This window comes from Centroberyx gerrardi, chromosome 16 (assembly GCF_048128805.1).
Source record: "Centroberyx gerrardi isolate f3 chromosome 16, fCenGer3.hap1.cur.20231027, whole genome shotgun sequence".
NCBI classification, from domain to species: Eukaryota; Metazoa; Chordata; class Actinopteri; order Beryciformes; family Berycidae; genus Centroberyx; species Centroberyx gerrardi.
Genome location: NC_136012.1, coordinates 15,789,496 through 15,806,380, shown reverse-complemented (window position 1 = coordinate 15,806,380; position 16,885 = coordinate 15,789,496). Strand labels below are relative to the sequence as shown.

Sequence of the window (16,885 nt, the reverse complement as noted above, 5' to 3'; positions counted from 1 at the left end):
TGGATGTGACAATGGGTTTGAAAGTATACGGTCTCTTAATGTAATTGGGCAAAAAACAATAAGTTACTCCAATTTGCATTCTGCCTTGACCCTGCCACTGGGAGTGTCTTGTACAACGCAGCCTCTTGTCCTTGGCCACTAAGGATTACTTCCACTAGCCAGCCATAGAAATTGTTTCTTTTGATCTCACATTTCCAAATTAGGATTCTAATTCGCACTATGAAAAATTAATTATCATTTTCCAGGGTTTCAAAGAGAATAGGAATGATTAGATCCACACACGGTTGGCATTAAATATGTTAAACACAGGCGTTCTTTTCTTTCCGGGGGACTTTTTTGTTGCTCGGTCAGGGTGCGGAGCGTTGAATTAGTGATGACCTTCATGGTGTGACTCTCTTCAAGAGGCTGTCGAGAAGTCAGAGCCCAGCTTTACGAGGGAGCGCCGCACTGCTGTTACAAATGGTGCTTCAGCAATAATTCAGCAATTCAACTGAAGAACTGAAGACAGGTTTGTGTTGAAATGTTGAGACTCCAGTCTGCTTTCTGAATCCGTATTGTATTGGTAAGGAGGATTCTATATATAAAAATGAATTTACATGTTGACACAGGGCCGGAAAACACACAGCCATAGTTCTTTTTTTTTTTTCTTAGAGAGGGAAGAATAAACTATCTAGTCCATCATCATCTGTTATTCTCATCCCTTTCTGACAGAGAGGGGAAGAAACACAATAATATAGCAGAAATAGAAAGACTTTGGAATAGCTAAGGGATGCTGACATTAAATGGAACAGTGAAGAAATGATTTAGGTTATTTTTGAAGCCTTTATGAGAGTCACTTTGATTTTGACAACTTATTCCACCATAAAGCAAAGCACAGGATGGTTAACAGCTGCAAACACACACACACGCACACACCCATGCATCCCATGTAACACACAGTACGTTATCTCTGTGAACATGTCTTGCTGACAACTGCTTGACTGAGACTGAATGAGCATAATTGTGCTGTTTATCCATCACTGATGTATCTGTTCATTTAAGTGCTTTGTTTGATCTGAAAGACGAAAGTTTCATTCAACACAAGAGCTTTGATCACTACCATATGCCTTTACCCTTCACTGTATCCTTCAAACAACTACTCTTTTATTGTTCTTCCTAATTAATGATGTTTCATTCAGTATTTAATTTATATGACAAATTAAGTGCCTTTCTATCTCAACTGATTGCCAAGTGTTTAATTTCTTTGTCTATTTCAATAAGCGATATTTAGGTATGTAATTAATTTCTTTTGCTCGAAACACAATTGATTCATTAAAATGAGAGGATTCTCCTTATCATTTTCCCAGAAGGTTTTCACCCACAATTTCCTGTTCTATTTCAAGCATATAAACAGTTCATTCAAGGCCAGTCCCAATCAGGACACATTTAATGATAATGGTGGACTGTCGCTATGCTATTCAAAGTTAGTTGACCTTACAAAATTGAAATGAAAGGAAATTAATTTTCATTGAAATTAACAATACGTTCTAACAACCAATTGCAGTTTAGCAAAGCCTGAAAGGTTTTCTATTGCCTCGTGGAAGAATATTCTCAAGACACCGCAGACTTTCTCACAGTAAAACGTGTGTTCATTGATTATCATAGACAATGCAGAAACCTTGCTTTGATTACAGACCTGCTCCAGTACACAATTCAGTACACACATTCTTTCATTATTTTAACTAAGCAAGTGGAAAAAAAAAAGTATTTTCTGATATTCTGCATGCCTCAATGTTTAGGAATATTAAAATTTAAGAGGAAGTGAAAGAGTGAGCGAGACAGAGAGAGAGAGAGACAGAGAGAGAGAGAGAGAGAGAGAGAGAGAGAGATCATTGTCTTTTTTCTGAAGCCATTACTGGACAATAGATATTGATTCCTGCTGCACCTCACATTGGAATACTCTATGGTGATCCATTTATCTGTTAATCTGTCTGCGACCGGGGGTGGAGAGCCAAAGCGGACAAGAGCCAATACACCAAAGTCTACTCAACATTTTATAAACAAATTCATCAATGTTGGGCCTGAGCACAGGCTAAGGGATCTGTATGAGATCTGCAAAAGAGCAATAGTGCCACCTACTGCTGCTCTGCTCCTGTTCATTAGAAAATAAGATTGGGTGTTGGCAACAACGTTGGCATTAAGATGAGAAAACGGGCTTTGCCAAATTCTGTCATATTGTGTTTTCTGGTTAAAAGAGACAACCACTGATTCAGCTGTTGTGAGGCAGGGGGAGATGAGCATATGGCCACAGTTACTAATACAGGACACTCCGGCAATGTTAATTATAATCCACAGATTTAATAGAGATGGAAACTTTGGCTTGAACAAGAATATGTTCAAGGTTAGGGTATGATTTATACAGGATACATGGATTACATCCTGTGGTTGGTAATGCTGAAATCAATTACCAGCAACCTTAATGGAAGAGAAGGTTTGGGTTTTCTTTATGCCATGAAATAAACATGAAACCAATCTCAACACACAGCTTTTTAAGCCTGAGCATGTTTTGAACAGTCCTCTTTAATATGTCTCTAGGTATATGAAATAATAAATCAACTTGTCTTTCTATTCTGTTCTCTATCTATTAATACTCTAATAAAACTGTACTTTCCTGGACTGCTCATTGTCTACATTTGGAATTGTCTAGTCCGATCACATTAAGAATGCAAATATGAAAGAAAAAAACATGCTATAATAAAGAAAAGTGTGAAAGTCGCATATTTGTTTAGTTTGTGTGTGCATTTTTTTATTTTTTCATTTTTAAACTTAACTCAATTTAACCAATTAAGCCTGACTTCAAGATGAATCAAATGAATCCTCACCCCTCGCCAGTATAGTGTCTGCTCAGTATTCTCCTCCATATTTCCAGGAAGTATACAGCAGGAAAACCCAATAAAGGCAGCATTCAAAGAGGTAAATTTTCAAAGGTAAATGTGTCAGACATTAAAAGCTCTTTTGAAGTGAAATGAAACTGAATTTTAATGCAGCACCATCCACCACCCAATTCTACAGCTTATTGCAAGATGAATTGGTTAAAGATCAGTGAAAACCTACTTGTACTTTATATGCAACTTGAGACTTGAGGCAACTTTCGCAGATGTCATGCATCTTTATCAACAATAATGAAAAGATTACCTCCAAATCCCTAAAGCACTTGTTGATGTTGACAGCGGTGCGTCATCACAATGCTCACAAACAACAAAAGCATGTTTAGCATATCTTCATGCGTGTCACAGCCTCATGTATATATGTATCATGACGCACGGCCATCGGCATCCTATATGTCTTAATCCTTCATACTTCACACTAATGCAGCAGTGATTGATTGGCCGGGCACTCTCACTTAATTAATCAGTGTTGCTTCCTCATCAGCGCTCATATACTAGCCTACATTAGCATTTACAAAATTAATGTTGGCTCATTCTGCAGTCTGTCCTCATGGAACTGCCCTTGTCCCACACCTCTGAACCTTTACTGTTTCCATTCTGCTCCTTCTCTTAGTTGTCATATTCCTCTTCTTCTGTTTTTGTCCCTTCCCTCTTTTTCTCCAACTGTCTTCGCTCTGTTGAATGAATCCTTTTGATTACTCTGTTGCCTTTCTGGGGTGGAATTGTGCAGCTCAAAGGGTAGAGCATGATATTAACACTAACAGGGTAAGGGGTTCGACTTCCACTAGGGCCACCAATGCTAGAAATCTATGCACTCATGATATTATAAGGTGCTTTTGATAACAGCGTCCACCAAATGGTTAAAGATGCCTGGTGGACAGCAGGAAGACACAGTGTTAGAAAGACACAGGTAGGCTGCGAGAGAAATGGTGCTTGGGAATTGGGAGTTCACCACAAACCTTTGTGTGTGTGTGTGTGTGTGTGTGTGTGTGTGCGCGCGTGTGTCTGCATTCTCACTTCTTTGTGTGTAGTGGGGCGTAATGAATCGGATGCCATTTTGAGAGACGCTGTTTACGAGCGTCTGGATTGACGTTGGAGGCGACAAGGGGATGTGGGGGATTTAGGAAGGAGTGTGAGCCACACTTAACAGAATGTGACAGGCGCAAAATGACAGGGTTTGGCCCGGGAATCAGGATGCCGTGTTGCGTGCGCACAGACTCGTGTGCACATGCACACGCACGCACACAAACACACACACCCGCCTTGCACACACAGACATACTCAGATGCACACACATTGGCATGGAAAAGCAGGTACAGGCATGAGGGGGCAATTTGATCTGTTCCACCAAACACAAATCAATGTCTGTGTGTCTCCATTTTTCGAGCCACACAGTACCAATCAGTTGGGAGACGGGGCATTCTTAGACGGGGACAAAACAAAGTCATCTGAGCCTGCAAGTGGCTGTCCCAGCCTGGTTGTGACAGCAAGGATAGTGGCTATTAGACAGATTAACCCGGGGGACTTCTGCCCAACTCCTTCTGCTGCAGGAGGAACAGCATTCTCTGTCCGTTTGTACATTTCAGCTTTAGACGGCTCCGATAGGCAAGATGAAATACTTGGAATATTCTGTTCTCTGTCATCAGAAGTAAATGTTCATCTTGGTTACATAATGCTACATCATTTTTTCATGGAAACATAAGAGACGGCAGAGGATTGTTTTACCCTGAAACATTTCCCTAACATTTGCCTTGAAATTCTGCTACATACACAGGGCAAACTCACCATTGCAGCACATAGCGCAGAGTCAGCCAGAGGCTATCAATCCAATAACGGTAGTGGCCAAGGGTCAAGGGATAATAGTAAGAGAACTTTATGTCCAGGACATCCCCACCTGGATATGCTAACCCCATTTAATCCTCACAGCCACTCTGCATGTATCAGCATACACTACCACCGCACTAAGACTGTGAACATGAAAACCATAACTCATTATCTATGTACTTTCACTAGGAACCAACGATCCCTGTCTGCTTGAATCTGTCAGAAATGTAATGGCTAGCAGAGCTGCAAGGCATTTCTCCAGAGCGGTGCTCATTGTATGACATTTAATGTAAAGCGATGTGTTTAAAGAAGAGGTGCAAAGGCAATGTAACTGGAGAAATCTTTAGAGGAGAGAAATTGTGTAAAAGCATGAGAGATGAATATTGCAATACAATACAGATGGTGTGTAAGTAAAATGAGAAAGAAAAGAAAGAAAGAGAGAGAAGGAGATACAGAGAGGGGGAGACAAGGGGGAGGAGGATGCAGAGGAGGAGGGGGAAGAAGAGGAGGAAAGGGGACAAGAGGACATAGAGGAGGAGGTGAAGGAAGAGGAATAAAAAGAGAAGGAGGAGGAGGAGCAGAGAAGGGTGAAGTGCAGCAGGATGACAGTGACAGATGAGAGCCAGAGCTGACAGAGCGCTCAGTGATGGCAGTTTATCAGCAGCTGGTCCGTAGGGTCACTTCAGCTCCCGGACTCCCTCTCTCATCTGTCTCCATCTCTCTCCCTGCCATATCCCCTGACCCCTCCTTCTCTCTCTCCCTCCCTTCTCTCTCACTCATCCATAGAGTGACAGTTGACACAGAACCAAGATGTGCTGGCAACAACCTTTCTCTCATTTTTTTTTTTTTTTGCATACTTCCCGCATAGGCCTACACTAAGAAATGTGCACACTCAGAAAAGCATGTGAGCATGTGCACATACAGACACACACAGATGCACACACACACACACACCCACACCAGTTAGACAGAGAAATACCACTAACAGTCTAACAATAGTTGTAAATAATCGCAGAGATAGATGAAGCAAAGATTTTATTGCTTTGGCTTTAACATATTTAAAATGCCAGCCTCTTTGTCCAGGATCAGTGGATTTACACTGACATCCCTGTCTGATTAAATGTGATGTTCCAGGATAAAATACACCCTTGGTGGAGGGGAAGGGGCGGGGGGTGGGGGGGTGGGGGGGTGAATGAGCCTGGGGAGGCCAGGCTCCCATTGCATGTGTACGACACCTTAATTGCATCAATGATTATCCCTCCACATTACGCTTCCCCTGCTCATATTTATAGTTGTGTCCAATTTTCATTATGCTCTTCATTACGGAGCATAAATAATCCGCGTAAATGTGCCGGCATACCACGACACCACCCATAACATTGCCAAGTGATATCCATCTTGTCCCCAGTGATCCGACATTACCTGGCTGAATTATGTCTATTAGCTGCGTGTGGCCCCTCCCACTCCATCAGGCCGGCGGTCCGCAGACGACAGCATTAACTTTTAAGGCTTTATAGCATCTTCTTTACCCAACACATACCATTAATCTGCTTAATGGCCACCATGACCCCTTTCATCCTGTTTAATAAAATAAAAATATGAATAAAGCCCATTACAGCCTCTATTGTGGAGAGTCTCAGTGATAAATCAGAGAGGTTCTATTAGAAGGATTGCCTGTGTGACAAGTCAGGTTGGCCACACTACATCATCTTCGCTGTTTGCTTTATTAAAGGTCTCTTTTTTTACCCCTGTTTTAATGCTGAAGTGTCCAAAGACGATTTTGGTGCTCCACTGTGCATTGATGGGAAGAGAGAGAGAGAGAGAGGAGGTGGAGAATGACAGATCAATAAGAAGGAAAATAAAAGGAACAACTTCATTATATTAATTTGAACCAGTTTCCTTGAAAACTTTCTTCTTTCTACCTCTACAAACCCAGCAATGAACCATTGGCTAAATCACCAGAGAGTCATCAAATATGATCTAGCCTTGAAACGGAAGCCCTTTTAACCTCATACAAAGGCGTAAATGCCAAACTCTATTACCAATGCCTACATCTTGTTATATCTGCAGGTTGAATGAAGGCCGTGATTCAGAATCTGCATTCAGAACCGTTCACTTCCACAGACAGCTATCTACTGGGTCAGGGCAAAGGGCGCTCACACAGTGTACAGAGTGACACAGTGTGTGCATGGGTGTGTGTGTGGTGGAAATAGTGTGTGGGTGAGGAGTTGGGGTCTAGAAACTGTTGAATTATGGAGTAGGCCCTACCTGGGAAGAATTATTAAGCATTCTTGGGAGGTTTCAAAAAACTTCTGATTCCTCTGTTTTCACCTTTTTCTATTTCCACACTGCCTTCTGTGCCTTGAAATTCTTCTTTGTGGTGAGTCAGAGGGGAGTCTTCTGCTTTCCCTTCAAAGAGTCATCTTCTTTTTTCTTGCACCAACACTGGGCAAACATACACTTCCATTAATGGCTAACAACCCTTGTGATTGAGCGTCACATATAGTTTGTTGTTTGTGCAATACAAACCAGTTCTTGCTGGGACACAGTAATGATGAATGGAATCATGGTTAACAAAAAGCTATCACTGGCAGTGGTACAAAGGCCTTTGAGCAAATTCTCAATTTGAGAATCTAACACTGCCCTTGAATTGTTTAGGCACAACTGGGACCGGTGAAGGAATTAATTTCAGATATTACCAAACAGCGGGGTACACAACTCCCCAGGCGCCACAGACAAAATCTTTCATCCCTGCTAAAAAAATTGAATGGGGATTTAAGGAGAACACAGATAATTCAATCTTTATCTGCGGCAAGCCACAATGAAATGTTAAGTTTCCACGGGATCCTCTGACCTCAAAGGAGGACTCTGGAATGAAAGGACAACACGTCTGAAGCATCTCCCTCCTGCTCTCAAGCAAAAGTGTGAGAGTATAACAGACACACAAGAATGCACACATATACACAGTCTCTCTCTCTCTCAGACATGCAAGCACACACACACACACACACACGCACGCACACAACATAAAAGGTTCTCAACATCAAAGCTGTAGTACCTCCTGTTCAACATGGTAGATGCAAACTCACTGTAAGCCAACAAGGTAATGTACAGCTCCACTCCACAACTACACACCACTCATACATCGCGCTGACGGCTCCTACAGATAGCAGATAGTTACAGATACTCTCAGGTGTCAAGCATACGTGCGCGCGCACACACACACACACACACACACACAAACATAGACCTATTTGGCATTCTGCTCCATAACCTAAAACCCCCACATACACAATAAGAGACAAAGTTTTTAAAGGAAGAGATACGTCAGAGAAGGAGGGAATGAGGTGAACAACACTGGCTAAGTAGCATCAAGTTGAGCTGCAAGGGGTGTTGCATGACATTATAACTAATCAAGGCATTTGGATACTTCTCCAGAGAGCCACCACTGTAATACTAACATTATCAACCTGCATCTAATCCACTAGTATTGCGGGCAGCTGCAATGAGTCAATATGCAATTTGAGGCAGGTTGGCAGAGAACATTGGATTGATTGATTCTGACCTTTTACTTGACAGTACCTGCTGTACACATTCTCCACAAAATAATGAAAAGTGTTGAAATCCCTCTATCTTTATCTTTGGCTTCTTTCTTCCCCCAAATAAGCGCCTGTTGTTAATCCCACTCATATGTCTGGCTGTAGGTCTGCTCCCTCTACTTTATCTCTGGGAGCAAGGGAGACAGACTCAGGGGGGTGATACCAGCCATATCGATCTGTGCAAACACACACAAACACACACAGATTATCACACATGCATGCGCGCGCACACACACACAAACACACGCAGATTTTCTCTCTCTCATCAACACAGACACACACACATACACATTCGCTGCACGTGGCCGTCCACAGTAAAGATTGGTACCCATCGATTGGCCGAGCCGCTCTTTTCTCCTTCTACACACAAGAGCTCTGCCATAATCCTCAAGATTCAACCTCACCTAACCCCTGAAACATATACATATTAATTCAGAAAAACTCGCTCTCCCTCGTTCTTATGATCTCCTCCTCTACTGTGATCAATGAATCGCCCCACACAAACTCACAGACACACACAAAAGAGCTCACCAGCAATATTCTGCTAAACAAGACTTTGATTTAGCCAGCCTCTGCTATTTATAAGATGGATACAACTGTAAAATGGATTCAGAATGCTGTCAACAAGACAATGGCTGCATCAAGGCATCCCAAGCCGTGGTGAATCAACACCCTCTTTCTGTGAGAAATGTAAGAGATCAAGCACATTTCAAACCGATACTACTTTTCGTCGGCGCTGTGAAGGGTAATAATGCCTAGCTGGGAGGGTTACAACACAAAGGGAAATGACATCTTTCTTCACTCAGATCTGGTGGAAAAAAAAACAAAACAAAACCAATCCCTTCAGAGGCAGAGAGGCACTCTCATATCAATCCATCAAACTAAGAATGCCTCACACAAACTAGAAAAATGCCAATTCTAAATGAAATTCTCTCGTCTCTCGTCTGAGTTCAACTTGAAAAGGCCCGTCACATGAGGGTTTAAATAGAAATCTATTTTCTGGCCTGAAAATCAAACTAGCCATCGTCCCGTCCTGCCTCACCTCATCTCTCTGGGGGACTTGTCACATTTAGAACATGTAGTCATTTTCTCAGCTGTCAAACCATGCTCTCACCCAGCTTTGTCCCCCAACCCAACCTGTCAACTTCTAATTCTAATCTGCTCAAATGTGTGTGTGTGTTTGTGTGTGTGTGTGTGTGTGTGCGTGTATGCCATGAATGCCAGTGATATTTATCCTACGTACGATTCAAAAGAATTCTATGTAGAATTACAAGGAGATTTTTAACATGCATGTCACTCCTTTTACTCTACGCTGCTAATGTGTGTGTGTGTGTGTGTGTGTGCGTGTGTGAGTGTGTGTGTTCTGCACTGGTTTGGACAGGGGTGGAATAGCACAAAGTAGGTCATGACAGAGGTTAGTACTGCATTAGCGACTGTCACTGCCAGGACAGGAGAGTGCAGACACCAGGGCACCTCTCTTTCTCTCTCTCTCTCTCTCTCTCACACACACACACACACACACACTTTCTTAAACTATGGGGCATTCTGTCATGGATCTGAGCCAGCAGGCCATGACACACATGGAGGTCAGTGTCTGGAACAGGCGGACTTGTCCAGTCTGTCTGGGCTTTAACACTCATTCTCTGTAAGAATTGCACTGTGTGTGTGTGTGTGTGTGCGTGCAGAAGACAATGTTTGCATGTGACAGGGTGCCTGTGTGCATGAGAGCTGGACCTGCCAGAATCCAATCCATTTGCCCTTGCCAAAGATTAAATAAAAAAAGAAAAGTTTTTTGACACTTTTTTGATACTTCTTTCCTTTCTCTTTCTGCCTGGAGTGATTTTAATGGCAAGCATATTCAAAAACCATACAAGCCAAATTAGCTGTATCTAAGCACAGATGATTCTTCATGGAGCCTTTGTATCAGCATATCACTCCACTTCTCAAAGTCGACTTATGGATATCTGTCTCATTACTTCTGCCTTCCTACAGTTCAAACACTCACATAAAAACATAATGATCCAAGCTGTTTCTGTTGTCTACTGCATCAGTCAACGATTTTTTGATGTTCCAAGTCTCTTCAGTTTTCATCCTCAGAAAGTCGGGGATAATTATGGGAGTAAAAAGGCTCACTATCAGAGCAGATTAACGACATCTCAGCAGGCTGAACTCCTCGCTCCCTTTTATCTCCTCAAACGCAGTAGAAGAGAAGACAAGTTACGCAACCCCCACCTTAGGGACCCAGCCGACTTTCCACCCAACTTCTGTCTGTCTCTGCATGTCTAGGGTGTCTGCGAGTCCTCTGCTATTTGATGTGTGTGTTTGAAGCAGCCATGCGACTGGGGTGAGAAGGATGTGCCTGTTGTTCACCGCTCTTGCTGCTTTGCTCTGTTCCCTGAAGGAGCAACTTTCAAAGCCTGGCAAAGTTGGACCTTTCCCGGTTCTACATTTAACACCCTCTCAAATCGGAGTGCCAAGGTGTTGGGTGGCTTTCTTCCCACCTTTTTCTTTTATCATCCCTCCAAAGACTCGCCTTTCATTAGCTGGGTTTGGAAGAGACCTGCCCTCCTTCCACTGTCATTTAGCTAAAACTTCTTCTTTGAAGGAGTTGAACATCTGCTTCAGATGATTCTTGCACTGCCCATCAGCCATCTTAATACCTCAGACATATGGCCCCTCTTCCACTGTGATGTTCTCTGTCATATTTGGAATTATAGATATTTGATCATGGGAGTTCTAATATTGATGAAAGATGATACAATGTTGTAGATCAAAAATACTAAAAAAGTTACAAGATTTTCACTTTCTACTCATCAGAAAAAGATTGAATTCCCCTTGTGGAAAATAAGTGAACACTCAGTTCAGCATCAGGTTAATTAGTCTCTTGCAGTGCCTGGTAGGAATTCTGGACCAAATGTTCCTTGGCTTTGATTAATGTGCAGCACTACATGATAACTCTTCACAGAACATCTTAGTGGGCTTTCTGCCTTGTTTCTGCATCGCATTACTCTGGTATAATATAGCATATACATTGTTGGGCCAACGATGGAATCAACGTCCAGGAGCAGCCAAAAGAATATCAGCATATTTCCAATCTGTCACACTGTAATTGTGTCTTTTACTAGCGGAGCTTCTCCAAGATAGTATTCCTTTTGAACTCAGTGAGGAAAATTGGATTCAGGTACCCCATAGATTAATCACCTAATATAAAATGCACAGATTATGTTCATTTAGAAGTGATTACTCTATCAATCTCAACACTTTTTGGTTTTAGAAGTTCCACAGGTCACAACAAAATTACAGAAATCTGTGTCTCATTTATTAAAATGTACTTGGATTTAATACTCAATTTTATCTTAAGATCTTTTTCAAGGTGAACATACACCTAATATATGAAAATAATTAGGAATGAATAAATTTAAATTGAGTATGTCACAGACAGTTTTAGGGGAAAGCTACCCATTTTAAGAATCCACATATCACTGTTGTCCTGTGAAAACCTTGTAACTTGGAATCTTGTTAACTTAAGTTGAAGGAATCTATGGTCCTCTATGAGCTGGGAAAATCCCACCACCCTTGGTCTTACGAAACCCTTTCAAACCCCATTGGATAAACCCAAAAATGCATGGTGGTCAGGCTGAAAAATGGATGTTTCTTAGTTGAAAAGTTGACATTTTGGAGATTTTTGGTTTTCACTGGACAGCAACAATGTGTTATCCCTGTGCCCCAGGACAGTTCAGTCAATACTTGTGAACATGCACCACACTTTCCTAAAGCTGGAAACTGGAGAACTAACCCTTGAATATCACTGGGTTGTAAAATCTGGCACTGCTCCATAGACAATGCATGGGGCACTGACTTTATTGACCCATAAGATTTCTGTGTGAGTTCTTGCACCCAAAAGAGGTTTAAATTCTGGTTCGTACCTGTCAGCAATGCTAGAAGAAGCTTCATTTTGGTGTGAGAACTCAACTTTGCATCTCATGATTCCACAAAATCAGCGCCCCATTTATTGTCTATGGACTAGCCCCTGATTTTACATCCAAGTTAAATCACAAATTCTCTCTCTGATTTATAGCTTTTGGAAAGAGTGGTGCAAGTTCACAAACATTGACTGAACTGTCCTGGGGGACAAAAATATCATGTGAATTCTTAAAATGGGTGGCATTTCCCTTTAAGTGTACAAGAGCCTGCCTCTGTTCACAGGGAAGTTTCTTATATCAAGTTCAAGGTTCATAAATATTGACAATGATGTGGATTTCTACCTGCAAGCATTTCTAAATAAAATTTAATTGCAAGACCTTTCTATAAACAATGGCCCTGATTTCAGGTTTCATGTACCAAAAAATTGGAACACATCTGTAGGAGGATCTCAAGTTTCTGTAGAATCACTGATTCCACTCTCACATAGTAGTTCTCTACACGTAATGTGTATAAATACAGTGGTTCAATATTCTTGCTTTTTTGCAATGTCTTTGCGATTTTGTGTTTTACTTTCATATTATCTATGATATTGTCCTCTCATTTTTCTAGTTTCTTGTATTTTCTATATTTTATAACTTAAGCATCCTTTTAATTTACTCAGGTATACAGGGCACTACAGGAAAACAGAGCTCCGCTCATGGAGTGCTATCCAGTATAAATTACACCTATTGAAAGTGAAATTAAACTACAAAGGCACAGGGGTGATAGTATGGAGCTGTGGTGCTTCCTCAGGGCCTGAAAATTGAGTCATCAATTGAGACAAAAATATACTGTATGTCACATCTCTCCAGAGTTTGGGCCGCTGCTGGAAGCCCACTAAGATTATTAAGAACCGGTGCTGCACATTGCAAGAGTAGTCAAAACTATTGCTATAAAAGGAGATTTTTTACTTGTTACTGAAATAAGGATTGACTCACTTTGTCTCCCAAAATTACTAAATGCTGATTTTTCTGACAGATTGTAGTAACATTGTAACTTTTGGTACATTATGTCACATATATCTATATATTTAGAACTTGCATGCAACTCAAATATCCTTTTGATTCAGAACAAAACATTAGCAAATGGCTTGCATACAGTCTCTTCCCACCGGGTAAACCATTGTCATATGTAGCATACATTTTTGAACAAGGAGATTGAACCAGTTCAATCAGATTTCTGCATTTCTCTCAGAAAATAGCTGTTGTGTCTCATTAATGCTGCTAAATAAAACATAAATCAGGCATAAAAAAAAAAATTCCATTCACAGCACTTATATTCCTGCACACAGCAATATCTTTAACTCACCACTAGTGGTCACTAACACCCCTTCATGTCCTCTAATGCATAGTGTGTGATCAGCAGGTGGCATATGGTGTTTGTCTGTCAGCTTGCGAGGCTGCATGTGCCAGTCAGGACACCACACAGCAGGGGTGATATGGGATATCACTCCGACTGCCTTCTCACCTTTGTCCCAACTCAGGGCCCAGTGCTCTTCTGCAGGCCACACACAGTAAATGTCTTAGTGCCACTCAGAGCAGATCAACATACTTACAGATCAGGGTGTTAATGAGAGGACCTTCGCGTTTTCCGCTGAGGCTGACAAAGGCCAGGTGGAGGGGGAGTTATAAAGGGGAAAGGTAGCCAAGTGTTCTCTGTACCTGTATAGTCCTATAGGCCTTTTCATCTGTAACTGCCAGCTGCTCTGCTGCACTCTGAGGCCTCAAACACAGGTAAGCATGTTTCTCTGTATTCCCTACAAATTTCAACTTTTAAAATTCATGCGTATAATAACTACGATGAAAGTAAAGAGTAGCATTTCCAGGAACTGTAAATCAACTAATCTGCTGTGCCAAGGATAGCCTGGCATACAGCCAAGGGAGATAGAGAAGTGGCAGGCCAGATAGAATGCTCTGCCAATGTTGTAATGCCTGGCACAGGTGCATTGTTAAAGACACTGTTAAAGTGATTCATTTTCCATCCAATACTCTCCAGTGCACTTTAAGATGTCCACAAAAACTCTATTTAGTTTCTAAACTACTGCTAAACATGTTTCTCACCTTGAAGCGCAAGCTGAACTTCAAATTTAGAGAAAATCCACCCCAAATGGGAATAAAAAAAGAAATCCTGTGATCTTGGACGAGTCTGTCCCACTGTTGAGGGTGTCATTGAGACACAAACACTATAGCTGCTCCACTGACAGCAAACAGGGGACTGACCTTGAGGATACCTTGACAGTATCCAGGATGAGGATTTTAATGAGACATAGGCATCCTTTCTAGTTCATATTGGATGGTGGTACAATGAAATAAAGCTCACCTTGGAGTAAAAGTTAAAAATAAATAAGTATGTATGTATATATATAACAGTTTCCAGTTGATTTTTATTGGAACAGTGCAGTGATGACATCAAACAGAGGCTTGGATGTGGTTTCTAAAATGCTGTTCATGTTCACAAATATTCGTCCAACATCACAGGAATAAGATGAATAAGATACTGTTTTAGGGTGGATTTTCACTTTAACATTATTTTCAGTTTAGGAATTTTTCAGGATGAAAAATGTTATTTTTCTTTGAAGTAACATCATTCCATCACACCATTGAGGAACACCTTGCAGAGCACCTAGGGTCATCAAGGTGCCATTTTGAACTCATCACACTTAACTTAATCTTTCACTTTGTCTGCTTAGGCTGCCTCTAAGTTGTAAGAGTTAAAGAGATTCGAGTCAGCTATCATCACATCACTTTTCCACAGACCTTATTTCACAGTGGCTTTTCATCCTGGCCTTTGATTTTCAATGAAAGACTGAATTATTCAGGTTTTTGCTCACTTCAAAGGCCTTATTTGGAGCTGTATGCCTCAACGTTGTCTGTGTGTGCTATTATACTCCCAAGGACTGGAGCTACATGTTGACTCTTGGGCGCCTCAATTTTTTTTAACTCTATGTCTATTGTAGAATTTCACAGGGACATTGCAAAATATCCATATTAAAATTAATTTAAGGGAACTGAATCTGTAATACCCAAGTGTCACTAACAAAGGTCCCATCTAATCTGAACATCATACCATCTTCTAGCTTCCTCAACTATATGGTCTTTAGGCAGTAAGAGTTTATAATAGGTAGGTGCATCCATTTTCACTTCTGTCTCTGTCTCAGCTAATCTTTTAATAATAATCAAAATTGTATCAGATGTATACTGGTTTATACATGTAATTTTCTTTGTGTGCTTTATCTAACAGGTCTCCTTCCTATGGCCTGGGTACCATGGTCTGTGTCTATGCTGTTGCTGCTGGTGCTGTACTCTCCAGGGGTGGCCTCTGCCCCCGCCCAGCACCTGTGTGGCTCCCACCTGGTGGATGCTCTATACTTCGTATGCGGGGATCGGGGCTTTTTCTACAGTCCACACAGAACCCACAAGAGGGATCTGCAGCCCCTGCTCGGTAAGACCACATTAACAATACAGCAGGGCAGCCATAGACAAAGGGCAGAGTTTAACAAACTTCTATCGTACAAAATAAGTTCTAATTGTCCCTTTGATAGTGGGAGTTCAGAAAGGATCAGCATGACATTGCCCCAAGACCTCAGTCTGGCTTTGTGTCTGTGCACTTCCTACCCACTGTGTTCAAATATCAGACTCAGTCTAATGAGAATGCCAATTTGGATGTTAGCTGGAGGAAAACTGTTTGGGGACAACATGCTGGAAAGTTTGCTGAACTTAAATCTATGCATTTGTCCAACCCTAATCATTAGTGTGCAAAGCTTCTCTCTAGCCTCTTTTGAAGTCCATCGTGTGGCTGTTCTTTTGGTCTCTTATTGAGACTGTTTCCAACATCTACTGTGTGACCAATCCAATTGTACAAATCTTGTGAAATCCCAAAATTCCTCATTATATTCTCCCCAAAACCACATTATTTGGATCTTATGCGCAAGTTAAAACCACCTCAAAGATTCTATTGATGTTTTGAAGTTAACTTTGGAGGTGTAAGCTATGATATGCCTCTGTTGGAGCTCTCTCATATCCCCTCTTGAAGTAGAGACTTTAACAAGACTAAATGGATTGGGGAGATCAGATTACCTAGCCATTAAGTCTCCATTAAACTGTGAACAGTCTAAATGGTAGTTTGAGGAACTGAAGGTGTGCATTGCAGCCGACTTACACAGGGCTATGGAAACTTTCTCCACTTCAAAGGGTTCCTGTCTAAAAGGGCCAGACAGGAGAAGCGGCTGTGGAGGGCTATGTCTGGCCATGATGAGCCCAAGGTGAAGAGAGGCATCGTCGAGCAGTGCTGCCATAAGCCATGCACCATTTACCACCTGGAGGGCTACTGCGACTGACTCACCACTCCACAGCAAGCACCACTCATAGCCTGTAAAAAGGTCTTCAAGTCAATCTCTGGCCGAATACTTCCTGGCTATGTCTTATCTAATTCTCACTAAAGGAAATAAAGCTGCTTGACCCATAACCCAAGATTGTCTGTGAGAAGATGTGAATTTGTGTTCTTTGCAGCTGGGATATAATGTGGATGTAACAGTGGTTATAAATGGCCTTCGTTGTGCTCCAACCTCTGGCT

At 41.6% G+C, this 16,885-nt stretch overlaps 2 protein-coding genes across 2 annotated transcripts in view; both read left to right on the top strand.

Moving 5' to 3' along the window:
* The window catches only part of med7 (mediator complex subunit 7), a 314,785-nt gene that overhangs the window by 249,811 nt on the left and 48,089 nt on the right, over positions 1–16,885 (top strand). The gene's annotated exons all lie outside the window — the stretch shown is intronic.
* Positions 15,565–16,649, top strand: insb (preproinsulin b). Its single transcript, XM_071903503.1, has 2 exons — positions 15,565–15,754; positions 16,504–16,649. The coding sequence occupies exons 1-2, from the start codon at positions 15,565–15,567 to the stop codon at positions 16,647–16,649; spliced, it is 336 nt and encodes a 111-aa protein (XP_071759604.1).

Coding starts and splice junctions, on each gene's coding strand:
- insb (XM_071903503.1), top strand. CDS start 15,565: ATGGCCTGGGTACCATGGTCTGTGTCTATGCTGTTGCTGCTGGTGCTG. Junction 15,755..16,503: donor GGATCTGCAGCCCCTGCTCG/GTAAGACCACAT, acceptor TCCACTTCAAAG/GGTTCCTGTCTAAAAGGGCC.